The following is a 21,350-nucleotide window of genomic DNA, read 5'->3' on the forward strand; positions in this document are numbered from 1 at the left end:
AATGGGTCCTTGTTTATTTTTATGTACATCATGGGAAATCAGCCACTTTCGTAACCTGATTTTCACATTTTAACAAAATGGCCGCCATCAACTGAGCTCTGCTTGGTTTAAATTTAGATATTGTCTGATTTTGATGAAATTTGATATGTAGATACATCATTGATCACCGGTCGCTCTCGTAGCCTCACTTTCACATTTAAACAAAATCGTCGCCAATTCCTGGCCTCTGATTGGTCGAAATGTAGATAATGTTCAATTTCAATTAGATTTGATATATGGGGGTTTTAAGGGAACTGCAAATTCAACTTGATGGGTTTTGTTGCCTTTACGAACAACAGTCTTTTTATTGGTCGAAACTTAGATATTGAGCGATTTTGACAAAACATGCTCACACAGAGTTATCGCCCCTTACTACACTTCATTCCATCTGTGACATCCTTCAGGTGTCACCATCTAGTATAGGAGGATACACAGGTGACGCCATTACTTTTACAAAGGCATAGTCTTTATGTGTCATATTGTTTGTTGATTGTGTAACATAACCCTTGATTATGAATTAAGAGAGACAACTCTTACGAACCGTTAACCTTAAAGGTCAAAGGTCAAAAAGCATGTAAACGGCAACTTGTTCAGATATTTTATTCATTGCTTTATGTATATGGCAAATGAATTTCACGTTTATTTAGTAAAATACGTTTTTGTTTTAAAGATATGCTGATGAGTGTCGAGGTTAACTTAGTATAAGTTACAGACCCATCAAAGAGTCATTAGTTTGTTGGTGTGGACTATATTGTGTGGAAATGTCAACTTGAATGATTTACTGTCTCTGTCGGCAATGCACACCTTTTATTTTTCATATGTTTCCCAGTTTAAAAAAAAACAATATCGATTTAATATAACTATTCTTATTCGGAATAACTATATTATATTCTTTTGGCCCCGGATATGGCGCAACAAGTTTCGTTACTGGTCAAGATGAAGTATGTATTGTAATTGGTCAATGCAGATACAGTTTAAAACGAAAGAAGGTTGAGAATGAATACAAGCTGGATAAATGGATGTATCTTTTCAAATGGCACATTAAAGAAATTATATTCCTGATTCAAATGCAGTCTTATTATCACCAAAAACGATTGAAATTAATATAATTTTGTAATCCGTACTGAAACGCACGAGTTCGTTAATTTATTTCACCAGCAGTTTTACATTATACCCACCAGTCTTAAAACCATGCCGTGTATCTTATTAAAGATATTTCGTGTTTTTGCTTTGCTTTGTGTTCGTAGTTTTGCAAGGAAAATATGACAATATTTATTGTTAAGATTTGTTTGTTCTATAAAAGTATGTATATTTTGGAAATCCAGTTTTACGATATTACAGAATGATTGTTACCGTGTGTAATATTGTTTCCCTTTGGTTTTATAACCAATTACTCATGTATTCATTTTTGTTTAATTCTAGATAACTCGGATATCCAATTGTACTTTTGCCTTCGACTTTAGTAAGCGAATCTAGTGATATACATGTATTATTTAGTTCATCCAATCAATCATAGTTTTACCATATTTAGTTACTTGTTTCCAAGATTTGGTAAATCTTGATACTTCTCTCGTAAAATATAGTGCATATACTTATGAGTAAGATTAAGTTAACTATCAGGAGAAAACAAATATCGGTCAAGTAATTTGTTCAGGTATCATTAAGAAAGATATACATAAAATGAAACGTGTAAGGATCAACATTCGGTTTAATGCATTTACAAACGATTGTTTCTGATTTATTCAAATACAACTAAATACGTTTCATGATGTATAATGTCATTTTTATTCACAAAACGAAATTCATTGTATATTAAAGATATTTTCCTCGCATCTTTTATCTTCTTGTTATCTGTCAATTTAACATGAACAGTGATATCTATACATGATAGAATTGATGTATATTTCTAAATGTAGATATTAACGTATGGTTGACCTTGGTGTATTTAAAACAATTGAGCAGTTATCTCTCTTATCTCGGTTACAACAAATCAGCTGCAGTGTTTTGACTATGGTGGTATTCAAGGACGCTAAAAAAACCATGCTGATGCTTTAGGAGTTAAAAATCCACCTAATCGTCAGTCATTTTCCGCTTTGTAAATGTTAACATATTAGTTAAAATAAATGTTTTGTGGTAGTGCTTTTAACAGTCTTCCTTTATCAACCATAATAAATACTATTGCTAACAACATAGCTATTTGAATTACGTGTGTTTGTGATGTGTAAGTCCCTTGAAGCCCAATATTTACAGTTTAATTCATGTTAACTACATGTATACCCTCTGTTTGTAACGACAGGTACGCCGATCATGTTTGTCTCTGTACAATACTTTCACCAAGCATTGTCAGTCGATCATTTTCACATCGAACTTTGTGTCGATCCCAATTCAGAAACAAATTTTGTTTAAAAAATGGTCCATCACAAACTGTGTTTGAAGTACCAATGGTATAAATATATCGACTTCTTAAAAGAAAAAATCTTTTAAAACGTTATCAACCAAAACATCAAGGGGTGGATGTACTAAAATTCATAATGGCGGCCATGCCGACGACCCTCAACTTGATTCGGCGTTTTTTATCAGAAATATATATATATATCCTTATGCTCGACACCTGAGGACCGCAGTATCTCATTTCCTCCATATGTTGTCCGTATCTAAATTAATATAAGACACAAAATTGATGTTTGTTTCCATTAAAAAACAAAACAAACTACAACATGTTTTATGACACCTTAATCATCTGATATTGGAACTTAATTAACGATTTGTAAAGCATCAGATTATTCCCATATGTATAGCAACAAGGTACTATCAAAATATCACGCATGTATATCTGTTTGCAAATGCTTAAATATACATAGTCTGCACATTGTTGTATTTCAAATTTAAGAAACACAGGAAAATTCAGGACTTACATTATACATATACTTTTTTATCTATATTTTATATTCATGCTATAATGTGAAGAACAAATACAAAAAAAAAATAAAGTTTGAATCGAAGATGCTTGATTTACATTCTGAATCCCTAAAATACCCCGCTTAACTCGAAGTACCTCGCCGGTCCCGGCCGAATTCTCTCTTTATCTTAGTAAAAAAAACCTCGGAAAATTCGAATTCGGATAACTCGAAAAACTCGGTAATACGAAGTAAAAATTTGGTCCCAACAATAAAAATCCTACTTGAAATGTTCGAATAACTCGAAGTATCATTTTTGAGTCTAAAAAAGATCGTTGGTAAACACCGACATTTTTTCAACATCAAATTTCCGGTTGTTATCGGCACTTCAAACCTACCGATTATTATATGCTACTAAAAGCTCTCAATCAATTAATTAAGCACATTCTCTGTGGAATCGTATAATAACAACTTTCGGTGATTAAAAGTACTGATTAATCATACATCAAGCAATTTCCTTAGGCGGTCGCCGAAAATAACACACACTACAGTCAACTCACCTACCCGCTCGCTCAAGCGGAACTAATCTCTGACACGCTACACAGTTAGAATCACAACCTGGGGTCGGTACTCGGCTAATGTTTTTACAGGTGAAGAAATAAAACAGTTGCCGCGTCCTATTAAATCGTTAAATGACTGAAACAATAGCGTAATTACTGCTGAGGTGTTCAGAGTAATTCTGCATTGAGGAGATGTCATATGTCATTTAGACATAAAAGAAGGGGTGTTTCTCTGAAAATTCATACCCGTTTCGGAATGTCGAAGTCAATTGAGTAATCCAAGGAAGGACCCGGTAATCCCGGGGGGATAATTGGATCAATTGATAGGGGGAAGACCGGCGTGAAGAGGAAGATGACGACACATACAACTAAGACGAAGTACCAGGCCATCTTAGCTGTAGAGAGGGGAGACAGGTCAAAATCAGACATAGCGAGAGAATTTGGTATTCCATCTAATACCTTGTTTAACTTTACTAGTGCTGATAATTGATCTTGAATACTCGTGGTTAATTTACGTCCTTTAGTATACGCGCCAACTCAGTGACAGTAACATTTTGTACGCACATGCGTAGCTCAACTTCCTGTGTTAATACACATGGAAATGGCGTAGTTTTCGGTAAGACGTAAGTAGACATACCAAACTGTATTTTATATGTCCAGTGTAAGGTAATGGTTCTGTTACGTTTTATATATAATGAGTGTTATTTAAACGGTTATTTGATGTGATGTTAATAAACTGTTGTGAGGTTGAATTCCGTTTTATCGTTATTCCTTTTGCAAGCAAGACGTAGATCTATATGAATGTCATATGTACATAATTATCGTGAATTGACTTAGTAAAAGAAACTTTATCGTGACTGTAAATTGGCAAAACTACGCCAAACTACGAGTGACAAAACGATATACATGTACACGTACTGACCAGTCTCTACACTAAACTGATGAGTGGCAGAGCGGAGTTATAATGATTATATAATGTTGACAAATATTGACCAAACTTTTCACCAAAAATGACAACTCGGTTAATTCGAACACTCGGATAACTCGAAGTTTTCTCGTGGTCCCGTCGACTTCGAGTTAACGAAGTTCCACTGGTATGTTTTCAAAATCTCAGAACGTTTACTCAGTGGAAAAACGCAATTATGGTAGAAAACTCGTTAAATTGATTTTGTATTGCATTTACACCAGTATAAGATTCTTTTTATGACATATCTCATATCTCATATCTATTTATGAGAAAATCAGCGAAAACACTCAAATTTTTAACCTAATAAGCCTCGCTTGCTTCGACTTGAACAAGAAGTTTTCTACACGAAAACGATCATATGACGTCATCACAACGTCATTTACTTATTTATTTACAACTTCACACAGGTGTTATCACACACGTCGCACGAGTCGTACGATATACATGACATGGTCACATGATCGGTCAGAAAATGCCAGTTTTGTGCAATGATGAAATTTTTGTTGTGATTGTTCTGCACATGATATAAAAATAACACTAATATAACTTTGATAAGTTTATCGAAAGTTAATTATTGTCATATTATTGACTGTTTGTAGAATAAATAAGTGGGAGGCGTCAGTGTAGGAAGGACACTCGTGGGTATTGGTATGCGTGTTTGTGTGTCTTTTGTTTACAAACTGAGACACAAAACACAACAGCTTTATGATATGCAAGTCTTTGTCAACACTAGAATAACTATTTATAGATATATAAGGCCACATCGACCAGGAAGTTAACACACAGAATGTACGTATACAGTTATACGTCTACTATTTACCTTCAGAAACGACATGCCATCATCTCACGGTGGAATCCAGCTTCATTCGTTAATATTTCTGCATGTAGCACTAATAATCCTATCACCGTCAGGTACGTATATATTGTTTCGTACTTGTCTGTGAACTATCGTATCTTATTTCAGAAGAATGGTAACTTTATGAGATAAATACATTGTAATCGTTCTAACCCCGTAAATGAACAATTATAGGCCAATTTATCTACTTCCTGTGGTTACGGGACTGTCTTCTTTATAATTGTACAAATATAAAATATTTACAAAGATTTCTCGTGTGATTAGCTTATCTCTATTTTTACCTGTGTATAAATGTACGCTAGTCCATACCCGTATTTACACACTTATGGTTCCTAGCAGGCCTTACACGATACAGAAAATGTGTCATTGGTAATATTCAATAGTTAAGAAGCCGGCGTTCTTTTAACCTAAATAAATATATTTCGAGAAAAAGAAAATGAACAAACATCCTTTACTTTTCCATTAAGTCTAGTTTAGATAAAACATAACATCGACATAATCATACACATGCATAAGTGATAACGCCATTCAATATACCATTGGTTGAGACGTCAAATCCTTTGTGCGAATTACTATAGGTAGGTTTTTACAAGGTATAAGGTTAGCAGAGTGTTTATTTTAATAAACCAGTCAATTAGTACACATACACGTTTTGATGGAACGTTGAAACGTGAATATGTACAGATACAGGAAATAATTTGGATCATAAGATATGTTTTTAACAAAATTATACTTGTATATATTTTCTACTGAAATCGAAAGCGAAAATATACGATTTTTCCAGAGGTGCGACTAGGTAACTGGTTCTGAAATAAACATAACAATTAGGTGGTCATGTGGAAGAGTGATAATAGTGATTTCAGCTGCGTGAAAAGGTGTGAGGTCACCTGTTTGGCCAAGTTGGTTTTTTCATGGTACTCAAGTTTCTTTTCACAGCAAGACATCTCGCGGGCTTCTATTCGGGCCAGCAAGCGTGATGATATAAGTTGATATAATTTGTATCACAATTCTTGGAAAAAAATACATCAAAAATAACATACAGATAGATATATCACATATGTAATGTCAAGACTATGATACATATAGATAGGTTAACACGGTGGAGTTTATTTCTTACACAGTCAACTCAAAACAAAAACAACCTCCGATTTGCTTGGTTCTTTTGTGGTATTTTGAAATCTCTCCCTAATTATTTAAAACCATATGGAACGTCCAACATATGTATAGAAATTATGTACTCCTCTGACTTAAAACGATACATTTCACTCCATCTATGATAATTCGTTCAGATGCAGTAACCCTGACTGGGTCGTCTGAGTACGCTGTCCTTGGGACTGAGTTTACACTGACGTGTGATGTACCAGATGAGGCCAGTCTTGTCCAGTTTTACCGCCGTCCTAACGTCACTACTACAGTAGGTGGTATACAAGTAGCTGGTGACCAATGTTACAACTCCAAAGCCAGCCCCGCCGTCCCCTGTACACCGGATGTCTGTTCCTGTGTAACGTCTGGAGGCCTTGGTACAGTGTTCCGGTGGATCATACAGCCACAGACGGGAGACCATGGATCTGTGTGGTACTGTACACGTATTCTACCTGACCCAAGTCTGGAGAGTGCTGATTATACACTAAACGTGGCAGGTGAGTATCACATACATTAAATGGGGGATTTTATGTTTTATAATGTGTTAGTAAAAGTATATAGTTGTAGATATAGTATATAGTAGATACAGTATATAGTAAATACAGAATATAGTAAATACAGTATATAGTAGTAGATACAGCATTCAGTAAATACAGTATATAGTAGTAGATATAGTATATAGTAGTAGATACAGTTTATAGTAGTAGATACAGTATATAGTAGATACAGTATATAGTAGTAGATACAGGATATAGTAGATACAGTATATAGTAGTAGATACAGTATATAGAAGTAGATACAGTATATAGTAGATACAGTATGCAATAGATACAGTATACAGTAGATACAGTATATAGTAGTAGATACAGTATATAGTAGATGCAGCATACAGTATATACAGTATATAGTAAATATAGTATATAGTAGTAGATACAATATATAGTAGATACAATATATAGTAGATACAATATACAGTAGATATAGTATATAGTAGTAGATACATTATATAGTAGATACAGTATATAGTAGTAGATACAGTATATAGTAGTAGATACAGTATATAGCAGTAGATAAAGTATATATAGTAAATACAGTATATAGTAGTAGATACAGTATATAGTAGATACAGTATATAGTTGTAGATATAGTATATAGTAGTAGATACAGTATATAGTAGATACAGTATATAGTAGTAGATATAGTATATAGTAGATACAGTATATAGTAGATACAGCATTCAGTAAATACAGAATATAGTAGTAGATACAGTATATAGTAGTAGATACAGTATATAGTAGTAGATACAGTATATAGTAGATACAGTATATAGTAGATACAGAATATAGTAGATACAGTACATAGTAGTATATACAGTATATAGTAGTAAATATAATATATAGTTGATACAGTATATAGTAGTAGATACAGTATATATAAGTAGATACAGTATTTAGTAGTAGATATAGTATATAGTAGATACAGTATATAGTACATTCAGTATATAGTAGATACAGTATATATTTGATATAGTATATAGTAGTAAATATAGTATATAGTTGATACAGTATGTAGTAGATACAGTATATAGAAGTAGATACAGTATATAGAAGTAGATACAGTATATAGTAGATACAGGATATAGTAGATACAGTATATAGTAGATATATAGTATATAGTAGATACAGTATATAGTAGATACAGTATATAGTAGTAGATACAGTATATAGTAGATACAGTATATAGTAGTAGATACAGTATATAGTAGATACAGTATATAGTAGATACAGTAAATAGTAGATACAATATATATTTGATACAGTATATAGTAGTAGATACAGTATAGAGTACTAGATAGAGTATATAGTATTAGATACAGTATATAGTAGTAAATACAGGATATAGTAGTAGATACAGTACATAGTAGATACATTATATATTAGATACAGTATATAGTAGATACAGTATATAGTAGATACAGTATATAGTAGTAGATACAGTATATAGTAGATACAGTATATAGTAGTATATTTACATTCCGTGTTGCATTTGCCTAAATGTCGTTAGTAAACCAAATTGTATTCATGAGACTGTATACTACAATTTACAGTGATTCGGTCAGAGTAGGGATTCAGCCCCAGGTGCTGCTGGTCAAAACAATGGTCCCCAGTTACATTCGGCCAGGAGATATTTCGAATGCTAGCATTTATCTACATGTACATAAACCATCACAAAAAATGAGAGTAAAATTCATTAATAGAAAAAATGAAGTCGACCGACTCGACACAAAATTATTATAAGCTCTATTCCTAATCTATAGGAAGTAATCAAATTGTCACTGTCGTCACACAGGGGCTCGTCGAATTGTCAGAAATGCTAGACACGACAACATTTAAAGTCCAGCATTTTTTTTTTTAAATCTTTCGAAAAATCGGCAGTATCGACATGGAATCTGGTTGTGTATGCATACTGAATTATAGTTATGTGGATATTCACTGATGTCAAAGGCCTTCCTTACTCCAAAATCGAGCCCCTGTGAAGTTGAACATCGTCTGCTAAGTTAGCGACACTGATGTGACCGGTTAGACTGGATTCTGTTTCTAATGAATTATCCTTGGAATCGTTTTCGCCTACTATCAAGACGACGTTTATTTAGAGTTTAAGAGATGATGCTCTTCTTAAAATAACGTAAATCCAGTCGATAGAAACATTAGTGTTTCCGAGGAATCGAGTCTGTCCTGTGCAGACCCATTCAACGCCGCATCACTTCTAAATGTTAACCGTATATCATGCGCCGAAAAACGGCTTTATTTTTAAACAATCAGAAATTATGCAATTGTGAACAATTTGAAGATATCTACAAAAGTTTATGAATATAATATAAAGCCAAATTGTGCAAAAAACATTTCACGTGATTGCTATTGATAACGACATGCGGGACTATATTATTCATTCTGGAATTTTCGACTGTTCCGGTATTTAAACTTGATGACGCCAGTGATAGGAGAAGCGGCAAATTTAAAAGCGTCTTAAGCTACAGTAAATAAAATAAAATTATGAATGTAAATATAAGCATTGAACTGTTACCAAATGGTAGTATACAGTCGATATGAATACAATTTGGGTGACAGATACATATTTCATGTCGCCCTAACGGGCGACATTCTATTTATCTGTCACCCAAATTGTATTCATATCGACTGTATACTACCATTTGGTAACAGTTCAATGCTTAAAGATACAGTATATAGTAGATACAGTATATAATATTAGATACAGTATATAGTAGTAGATACAGTATATATAGTAGATATAGTATATAGTAGATACAATATATAGTAATAGATACAGTATATATAGTATATACAGTATATATTACTAGATACAGTATATAAATACAGTATACAGTAGATACAGTATATAGTATTAGATACAGTATATAATAGTAGATACAGTATACAGTAGATACAGTATATAGAAGTAGATACAGCCTATAGTAGTACATTGTATATACAGTATATAGTAGATACAGCCTATAGTAGTAGATACAGTATATAGTAGTAGATATAGTATATAGTAGATACAGCCTATAGTAGTAGATACAGTATATATTAGTAGATATAGTATATAGTAGATACAGTATATAGTAGATACAGCCTATAGTAGTAGATACAGTATACAGTAGATAAAGTATATAGTAGTGGATACAGTATATAGAAGTAGATATAGCCTATAGTAGTACATGTAGATACAGTATATGGCAGTAGATGCAGTGTGATGTAAAAGATACCGTATATAGTAGATACCGTATATAGTAGATACCGTATATAGTATTTAATACAGTATAGTTAATACAGTCCATGTAGATTTTCGTGTATATATTCACATATTTTATTGAAGATTTGATATAATAAAAATGAGAACATGTAAAGTAGAAAACATTATTATATATGTATATATAAACTGATACATAATCACTTCATACCTCTAAAATTCCTGACAAAACGGCTCAGTTCATATTTCCACGACTGTGATATAATCGACAGACATAAATTAATCATACTAACTCGTGTATGCCGAAAGAAATCCAAGTAAATCCTTTCGACACCCCTCGGCTATCTATCGTCTGCACACGGACATACATGCACTTCAAGCTCGTAACGTTCTGAAATTTGTACACCTAATTGTTAAGCAATCAAGTAGCATGTGCTCTGTTAGAAATGGCCCGTTAGAAAACGTGGCAAAAATGCTTACATTGTTTTTTTCTCTCTTTTTCAACAATTAGCAATGTAATTCGGATTACTTCTATTTCTCACTTTAATCGTAATATTAACCGTTCTCATTATATACCGTTTTTATTTCCTTTGTTTTTTAAACACATTTCCCACAAACGTCTATGTTCAATATTTTATATGATTACATGTATAGTGAAACGCTTAAAGATTTCTACAATATATAATGTTTTGACATTTAAATCATGAAGAGTTTGGTGATTGCCTACCGACTTTTTTATTAATTTAATTGCGTTAAGTGTAGTAGATGATACATTTTCAAACCTGCTTAACATTTAAGACAGCTTAAGTATTGATATATGAATTAAATGGAATTGGCTAAACAGATTGTTAAAATGGCATAGGAGCCAAACATGGATAATAGATAAAATATGTATGAAGCGCATATGAAAACTGTTCCCAAACATTTTTTATTTGTTTATACATACTTTCGGGGACTGTTTGTTCACAAATACTTATAGTGTTATTTTACAGCTCGCTGGATAATGTTATCTTTACAGTCTATAATATCCGTGCCAAATGTAAGCTTGTAATAAAAAGGGTCGCTTGAAAATTACCTTTCACAGACGGCCCCGGCACCTCCATAACTCTGTCCCCGTCGGACACTACCTACACCAGGACAGAGGGGGACACGTTACCGGACATCACCTGTACAGCGGACTGTAGACCTGGCTGTACCTTTGTCTGGACACGACCGGACAACATCAACTTTACTGTCTCACCTGTGTTGTCACTGGGACAACTGGACAGATCAGAACACGGGACGTACAGGTGTATTGCTAGGAACGTTGTCGGGGAGTCGACTATGACAACAAGTGTTACTGTACAGTGTATGTATAATGCATATATATGAAAATCAAATATCTTCTAAATCTTTTTTGCCGTCCTTGCTTAAAGCTTATTTAACTTCAATCGAATCAAGGACATGTTCTTGATTAAGGGATTTTGCTCCAAATGATTTGATTTGATTTGAAATCCGTTTGATATTACATATTTTTTGCATCTAAATCTCGACATTTTTGTTACAACGCCGTGCCGACTTACAAAAACTTACATAATAAGAAGAGTAGACTTATTTTATACACGGAAAGTATCACTGAGTCCCCATATCAGACACATGGAAAATAAGTTTGTGTATTGATGAATTTAATCAAAACGAGCATTTAAACATTTAAGAGGGGCTATTAACACAGCTTTCTTACTAAGAGAATACATCTCGGACCGCTGATAGTTTTCATCGAACTTTTTCCAATAACACAATATGAAATACAGTATTTCCGTGTTCGTGAGAATGAGGGGTGAAATGAAAAGAAAAAAAAGTACATAACAATAAATGCATAGGTTTTCATAAATGTACACAATAGGTCGAATGCTTCTCTTTTTGTCTTTCGGTTCATTCCAGACGGACCATCCACCGTAAGTCTGACTCCACCAACTGTGACCTACACTCCTACAGAGGGACAGACTATCCCCACCATCACGTGTTCTGCTGACTGTAACCCGGTCTGTACCTACAGCTGGACAAAGGATGGACAGTCCTATACAACAGGGTCAGGTCTCCAACTCACCAACATACAGCGTGGTCAGGGGGGCGTGTACAGGTGTACGGCCAGTAATGGGTACGGGAGTGACGTCAGCGTCAATGTCAACGTCATTGTAGATTGTACGTATTTACTTTTTCATTGGAAATGTTTCAACTCCAATTACTAGGTCATCAAGTAAACAGTGGAAAACAAATATTAACTGTTACAGATACTGATCAATAATGGATTATGGGATTTTACATCCTTCACAATTCCTAATTGGTATAAATTGTAGGTAAGTATCGATATTATCATATTATCACATTTTAATATGTTTCATTGTTTTGAGTATATATAATTAACATATACATTCCATATTGACGTACCACCATATATCTGTCTCGCTAGACACTGCCTAAACAAGGATATGTGAATGGTTCTCATTGCAAGGTTTATACAGAGAGAAGGGTCTGACATAAGTTATATTTTGATAGGGGTTATATATAATCATTACAGACGGCCCCGGTACCTCCATAGCTCTGTCCCCGCCCGACACTATCTACAGCAGGACAGAGGGGGACACGTTACCGGACATCACCTGTACAGCGGACTGTAGACCTGGCTGTACCTATGTCTGGACACGACCGGACAACACCAACTTTACTGTCTCATCTGTGTTGTCACTGGGACAACTAGACAGATCAGAACACGGGACGTACAGATGTACTGCTAGAAATGTTGTCGGGGAGTCGACTGTATTGACCAGTGTTACCGTACAGTGTAAGTAGCTAGGAATGTTGTCGGGGAGTCGACTATAATGATCAGTGTTACCGTACAGTGTAAGTATCTATAATAAACAGTATTACCATACAGTGTAATTGAGTCAGATACAAAGACGTTAATCACAACAAAAGATAACATGATTACTGATTTGCGGAATAATTCTGATGACGTAGATCATGTTTATTTTAGATGTGTCAAGCTGTGTGTGCATTAATGTGTATACTTTATGATATAATACGCCTTTGTGATATATTTTACATCATGAACATACAGCGATAGAAGTTATGGTCTAATGATGTTTTCTATTCTGTGATTTGTGTTTTTGTTGTTCAGAACGCTAGTTCAGAAAAAGAGAACTGAAATAAACTATGGTATATGCACATCGTGTTTATGTTATATTGATATAGGTTGACATTAATCATTTATATTTAATATAACATCAGGTACTTATAACATCATACACTACTGTGCGAAACATTTAAATTGTAACATTAATACACTGTAGACGGCCCCGGTACCTCCATAGCTTTGTCTCCGCCCGACACTACCTACACCAGGACAGAGGGGGACACGTTACCGGACATCACCTGTACAGCGGATTGTAGACCTGGCTGTACATTTGTCTGGACACGACCGGACAACACCAACTTTACTGTCTCACCTGTGTTGTCACTGGGACAGCTGGACAGATCAGAACCCGGGACGTACAGGTGTACTGCTTGGAATGTTGTCCGCGAGTCGATTAGTCCCACAAGTGTCTTGATACAGTGTAAGTGAAATTTGCATAGTCTAATTCTTATATCTTCAGAACTATTCCTTACTCGTTACTTACTTAACCATGGTTATTATTGCTGTATTGTCACTGGGACAAATAAACTAATTAGAACACATGACGTACATGTGTCTTCTTGGAATGTTGACGGAGAATCAGTTAAAAGTACACGCATTAGTATGCAGTGTAGGTACATTTAATTAGCAATGCATTCTATTGTTATCCACTCGTGTGTTTATTCTGATGCAGTTGTATATGTTTACTTCGAACTCGTTACACTCATACCTGTAGGCCTACTTTGCAATGTATCGTGTGTCATTTGATTCGTCAATATAGAAAGTCCCAGACACCATTTTAAGGTGCATCTAAACAGCAAATCCAGCCAAAACAGTTGATATTTTGCAAGGCTATACATCCCTACTAGGGTGCAATTTAATAGAAGTAACTTGATAAAATTTTGATATGCATCATGTCAAACTGTGGGCCTTGCTGTTGACATTTAATTTGTTCAGTAGTTCGTAAATTTCAACAAAACATGAGAAAAATGCATGTTTCAGTGGGACATATTTAACTCATTTGTATTGTATTTATTGTGCAAAACAGTCATGGAGTTTTGCTAACAAGGGTCTAAAGCACAAAATAGGAGCATTGGTTTGACTAGATTGGACTTTATGATATGTATTAACACTGATTTTATTTAGACCTTGAAATGCAAATGGCGGTTGTGAATAATATCACACAAAATGCTCATATTATAGAGAACTTTAGACATGGCAGGAAGACTGTTTTTAGGAAAAATGTTCATCCGTTGAGTTTGGGGTAAAAGATATATATTTCTGAAAAAGGCCCAAAACTCATCAGTTTGACAATTTGTCTTAAAACGGTGCATTCTTACTATAATCAGATGTCTTAAAAGTATGATATAGGAGCATTTTTAATGGCTGAAATGCCTCCCTTTATGCCATATTTGTGTAATATCATCCACAGCCGCCATTTGCATTTCGAGGTCAAAACAAAATATGTGTTTATACGTACATAAAGTCAAATCCGGTCAAACAAATGCTCCTACCCTGTGCAATGGACACTTGTGAGCATGACAGCAGGGCTATTTTTCAGATTTGGTTATTTTTGTGACTTAGAATTATTCCATACTACAACTTACCACAAAGTAATTCTATATAAGACATTGTTAGCATTTACAGCAAATTTTTTGTGATTTTAAGACACTACATGTCCACACAAACATTTTGGTATATTACATGACTATTTTAAGATGTTTATTCGTGTTTGAAATTCAACATTATTCTGCTAGATAGATGACCCTTAAACAGTAGCACACACCTATATATAGTATATCTATTTTCCATCTATAGATATAAACTCGTCTGTTAATCGAAGGTCAACACAACAGGTCACTCTGGCGGTATTATAACGTTAGGTCTTTAACCTATTATTGTCATGACATTTTCATATTGTTTGGTGTTAATTAGACGGTTTGTATACTGTGGATTAAAGTTTACGCAGTTTTGCAAGAGCCAGTGTATAGGTCATCACCACTGTAGCCAAGTCAACTATGGTAGGTGAAAACAAAAACACAAAGACTTGCTTCAATAGACAGATATTTGGACTGCGCTTCTTATTTTTAGGCGCAAATGCTGCAGACAATGTGATATTTATATCAAATAAAGAACGGTCGTCTCCGAAATATTCTGTAGGTTATGCCAATTAAAGTCGTTGGTAGAAGGCATCCAAATGGAAATCAAGAGGGCATTTTTTATCGGTTAGGATGGACGAAAAACTACAGATGATATAGCCAAAATTTATAAAAAGATATAATGCATATTGCCGTAAGGCTATAATATATTTTAGAGTAATCTCATTTTTAATGACTTAGCTTCTATAGACTCGAAAATACGATAGTGATGAACAGGGCCATACTAGCTGTTTTGGAGACCATGCTGTGCGTTCGTCAATTAAATCCTTACCTTTCAGACGGGCCGTCTACCGTAAGTCTGACTCCAACAACTGTGAACTACACTCCTACAGAGGGACAGACTATCCCCACCATCACGTGTTCTGCTGACTGTAACCCGGCCTGTACCTACAGCTGGACAAAGGATCGTCAATCCTATATAACAGGATCAGGTCTCCAACCCACCAACATACAGCGTGGTCAGTGGGGCGTGTACAGGTGTACGGCCAGTAATGAGTACGGGAGTGGAACAGGCGCTGACGTCAATATCACCGTCTATTGTACGTATATATATTCCACATTGTAATAATAATTTAAACATGCATAGTGTATCATATAAACTCACTTACATTTTAACACTCATTAATACAGGTTTTCTCTTTTCCAACATCTCCATTACTTAACATGTTAGTTACCAGATACTTAAATCCTTATAAGCATATTATTCACAATTAATCAGCAACGTTATTTGATACGCCAGTGTTTTATAACAGCAATTTTTTTTGTTACTATAATTTAATATTAGTTTATACATCAATCCTTAAATTTAAATGAAATACAATTCCCAGCTCGAATTCTTTTGTTTGTTTTTCAGTAGTATGTCATAATTGCATTTGTGGGTCTTTGAGAGTAGATGATTGCTTTCAATGAAAAACAGCTTCCCATCTCCCGGATTCTATTTTCCACTAGCAAAAATGCTAGGAAGCGGCGATACTTTGTATGAAATAGGATGCTTCATGTAAAGGCTTTTTTTTTCATTTTGGTCTTACGATATCTTTGTGGAAACATACAAATTGATAGCTATGATTTGTAAAATATCGAATGCCTCATATTTTTACTAAATCTCATCCAGTAGTTTTATCCATACAAAAGCTGATTGCGTCTCAGCAGGTTTTAAGTTACCAGTATATCAGCGGAGCAGAGCAAAACTCACATGTAAACAATTATAAAATCTAACGACGCATTGAAATGCAAGCACCAAAATGCAACAGCTGACTCAATTCATCTGATACTTTGCGTAACATCTATGATTCAAAATGCTTTTTGTTCAGATTCCCAAACAATGGCACGCTTTAACACTGAAGACATTTGATATAAGGTCTGTCCTTATTATATATGCTGTATATACAGGATAAATACCGCGTCATTGCTTACATAGGTTTGCTTTTCAAAATCACCACGTGCTAGATGTAATATATAATTATTTAGGTGAGATTGTCTTAAATGGCCGAGGCTATTCCCTATGCAATTATCTTGTATTGTATTTGTACCCAGTGAAAATTTCACTCCCATGTTTATTCATATTTTTTTCACTTAATCCACGCCTTCTCACTTCCTAAAACAAGAAACGAAAAGTATGGACTATCTAATACTGGGTATCGACATTAATTGTAGACGGTCCCGGTACCTCCATAGCTCTGTCCCCGTCCGACACTACCTACACCACGACCGAGGGGGACACGTTACCGGACATCACCTGTACAGCGGACTGTAGAACTGGCTGTACCTTTTTCTGGACACGACCGGACAACACCAACTTTACTGTCTCACCTGTGTTGTCACTGGGACAACTGGACAGATCAGAACACGGGACGTACAGGTGTACTGCTAGGAACGTTGTCGGGGAATCGACGACAATAATAACTGTTATCATACAGTGTAAGTAAAGTTTGCATTGTTTACTTTTGTATCTTCAGAACTATTCCTTAGTCGTTACTTACTTAACCATGGTTATTATTGCTGTATTACAACTGGGACAAATAAGAACACACTCACCACCATGTGCACTTCTCGGAATGTTGACCGAGAATCAACTAAAAGTACACGCATTAGTATGCAGTGTAGGTACATGTAATTAGCAATGCATCCTATTGGTATCCACTCGTGTGTTTATTCTGATACAGTTGTGTATATTTACTTCGAACTCGTTGCAGTCATACCTGTGCTTTCCGACGTATTTATTGTCATTTGATTCGCCAATATAGAAAGTCCCAGACTTTATTTTAAACAGTAGCACACACCAATATACAGTATACCTATTTTCCATCTACAGATATAAACTCGTCTGTTAATCGAAGGTCAACACGACGGGTCACTCAGTATTATAACGTTAGGTCTTTAACCTATTATTGTCAGGACATTGTTTAATTTTTTGGTGTTAATTGGATTGGACAATTGTTTATATACTGTGTATTAAAGTTTATGCAGTTTTGCGAGAGCCAGTGTATAGGTCATCGGGACTGTAGCTGTAGTAAAATATGGTCGGGGAAAAACAAAACACAAAATATTTCTGTAATAGACAAATGTTTGGACTTCGCGTCTTGGTTTAAGGCGTAAATGCTGCCAACAATGTGACATTGCTATGAAATAAAGAACAGTTTTCTCTGAAATGTTCTGTAGGTTATGCCAGTTAACGTCTTTGACCGGAAGGCATCTTAATGAAATACAAGCGGGCAATCAGAGTTTTAGATGTTTAGATCGACGAACAACTACAGATGATGTAGCCAGGATTTATGAAACGATTTCATGTAAACTGTCGTGGGGCTTTGATATATTGTGGAGTATTAAAATTACCTTCTATAGACTCGTAAAATACGAAAGTGGTGAACTGGTCCATACCAGTGATTATTAACACTCTGCTGTGCGTTCTTCGGTTAAATTATTTCCGACCATTCATTTCAGACGGACCGTCAACTGTAAGACTGACTCCACCAACTGTGACCTACACTCCTACAGAGGGACAGACTATCCCCACCATCACGTGTTCTGCTGTCTGTAACCCGGCCTGTACCTACAGTTGGACAAAGGATGGACAATCCTATACAACAGGGTCAGGTCTCCAACTCACCAACATACAGCGTGGTCAGGGGGGCGTGTACAGGTGTACGGCCAGTAATGAGTACGGGAGTGCGAGGGGTGATGACGTCAGTATCGCCGTCTACTGTAAGTACCTATATTCCACACTGTAATACAAATTCAAACATACATATTGTGTCATTTAAACTTACTAACATTTAAAGACTAACCAGTATAGGATTTTCCTTGCTAACATCTCCATTGGTAAAATTTTAGTTAACAGATACTTAAATCCCATGAGCATAGTATTCATATTAATCAGCAACGAGCATATTTTCGCAATTCAGAGTTATTTGATACGTTTTTTCAACAGTAAAATCTTTTTTTTTTTTTTTTTTTTTTTGTTGCTATACAATTCTAATATAAGTGAACACATCAATACTTAAATCTAAGTGAACAACAATAACCAATTCGACCTTTTTTCGTTTTCAGTATTATAACATAATTGTAATTTTCTTTAAGAGTAGATTTTTCATATCCCGAATTCTACTTTCCAAAAATGCTAGGGAACGACGAAACTTATGAAATAGCATGTTATATGGTTTTCTCATGATGTTTTTACGAAATCTGTACAGAAACATACAATTATGGTTTGTAAAAATCGAATGCTTCATACTTTTACTAAATCTTATTTAGTAGTTTTATCCATGCAAATTACCAGTATATCAGGCGAGCAGAGTAAAATTTACATGTAAACAATGATAAAATTGACAGGAAATGTATGTAACGATGCATTTAAATTCAAATCCAAGCACCAAAATTCAACAGCTGACGCACTTGTGTATTCATCTGCTACTTTGCGTACCATTTATGATTCAAAGTGCTTTTGGTTCATATTTCCCAACAATGGCACGCATTAACACCGAAGACATTGGATAAGGTCCGTCCTTATCATTTATGTTGCATAAGCAAATGCGCGCAGCATTTGTATTTACGGGATACATACAGCGTCATTGCTTACATAGGTTAGCTTTCAAAAACACCACCTGCTAGATGCGATCTTTATTTAGGGGAGATCGTCTTAATTGACCGAGACTATTTCCTTGCAATTATCTTGCCGATATATGTATAATAACAATGGAAGTAGTGATACAGTTGTATTGTATTTGTACCCTGTGAAAAATTCATCCCATGTTTATTCATCTTTCTTTCACTTAATCCACACCTTCTCACTTCTTAAAAACGAAAAGTATGGACTATTTAATACTGGGTATCGACATTATTGTAGATGGTCCCGGTACCTCCATAGCTCTGTCTCCGCCGGATTCTATCTACACCAGGACAGAGGGTGACACGTTACCGGACATCACCTGTACAGCGGACTGTAGACCTGGCTGTACCTTTGTCTGGACACGACCGGACAACACCAACTATACTGTCTCACCGGTGTTGTCACTGGGACAACTGGACAGATCAGAACACGGGACGTACAGGTGTACTGCTAGGAATGTTGTCGGGGCGTCCATAATAACAATCAGTATTACAGTGCAGTGTAAGTAAGATTGTCCTTTTGTATCGTACATTCGGTAATTCTGCCGTAGTCGTTACGAATTTACATTTTGATATTGTTGGGACAGATTCTTGTTAATAATAGCAAGTCCATGTATACAATGACTAATTGTTATATATGTGTATCAGGAAATTATTATTCACACAGATATAATTTCTTTTGTGTGATTACAGGTATCACGGCAGAACTATGTTAAATAAAACCAGATATAGAATACGCGTAATGCAATAATATGAATGTAATTCCAACAGATAGCAGTGCCGCTTTAGTGAGTCATACAAATACATGTCATGTCGATACTGCTACCGCATAAGAAACCATTGCATTCATCCCGGAATCTTCATGGCCTCATCGCAATAACGATACTTTTACAAAAGCATTATGGTCCATTTTCTATAGGCTGGTCAACGCGTTTCAACTGGTAGTAAATGCAAATTGCAGAGGAAAATGCAGTTTTGGTTACAGTGATTACATTTATCATATTGACAATATCCAAGTTATATCACCTTTGAAATTTCAGCGAAGGTAGTCATTGAAAATGAGAAAAGCAATCGAGTGGTAATTGCGAAAAATGATTTACATATAGAAAATACCAACTCTAAGACTTGTATGTATTCAGATGGTCCTGGTTCCTCGCTCGTATTATCACCACAGGAGACCAAGTATACCAGGACAGAGGGTGACACGTTACCGGACATCACCTGTACAGCGGACTGTAGACCTGGATGTATCTTTGTCTGGACACGACCGGACAACACCAACTTTACTGTCTCACCTGTGTTGTCACTGAGACAACTAGACAGATCAGAACACGGGACGTACAGGTGTACTGCATGGAATGATGGAGGGGAGTCGACTAAAGTGATAAATGTTACTGTGAAATGTTAGTTTCTGGTTATACATTTTCGACACATGTATTGTGGGGAGCTCTTATGATGAACAAAACATTGAACTAATGAAAAAGAGTATAGGCGTTCTAAATAATTAAAAACATTTTTAATCGTTGGAGTCAAGTTTATTAATTCTATAAGAATATGATCTTATACTGGATAGTGTGCGTCCCAATTTAGGATTAATGGCCCAGTTTATTAAATATCGTATGTGATGCATAGGCGGTTTTAACGAGGTGACAATGCTATGTAATGCAGCAAAATAGGAAATTCAACAACAAATACTCTCAGTG

The 21,350-nt window shown here is 35.1% G+C and overlaps 1 protein-coding gene across 1 annotated transcript; it reads left to right on the forward strand.

The window, feature by feature from the left end:
• The first annotated feature begins 5,283 nt into the window (after positions 1-5,283).
• LOC117340634 (intercellular adhesion molecule 5-like) lies at positions 5,284-21,055 on the forward strand. The gene is made up of 8 exons (XM_033902398.1): positions 5,284-5,375; positions 6,609-6,959; positions 11,318-11,581; positions 12,154-12,414; positions 12,791-13,054; positions 13,563-13,826; positions 19,886-20,149; positions 20,787-21,055. The coding sequence occupies exons 1-8, from the start codon at positions 5,297-5,299 to the stop codon at positions 21,053-21,055; spliced, it is 2,016 nt and encodes a 671-aa protein (XP_033758289.1). The 5' UTR covers positions 5,284-5,296.
• The last annotated feature ends 295 nt before the right edge of the window (positions 21,056-21,350 follow it).

The sequence above is a fragment of the Pecten maximus genome, chromosome 13 (genome assembly GCF_902652985.1).
Source record: "Pecten maximus chromosome 13, xPecMax1.1, whole genome shotgun sequence".
NCBI lineage: Eukaryota > Metazoa > Mollusca > Bivalvia > Pectinida > Pectinidae > Pecten > Pecten maximus.

Excerpts from the sequence above, each read along its gene's own strand:
- LOC117340634 (XM_033902398.1), top strand. The coding sequence starts at position 5,297 with ATGCCATCATCTCACGGTGGAATCCAGCTTCATTCGTTAATATTTCTG. Across the intron at positions 5,376-6,608 it reads AATAATCCTATCACCGTCAG|ATGCAGTAACCCTGACTGGG; the intron begins GTACGTATATAT and ends TAATTCGTTCAG. Across the intron at positions 12,415-12,790 it reads TGTCAACGTCATTGTAGATT|ACGGCCCCGGTACCTCCATA; the intron begins GTACGTATTTAC and ends TAATCATTACAG.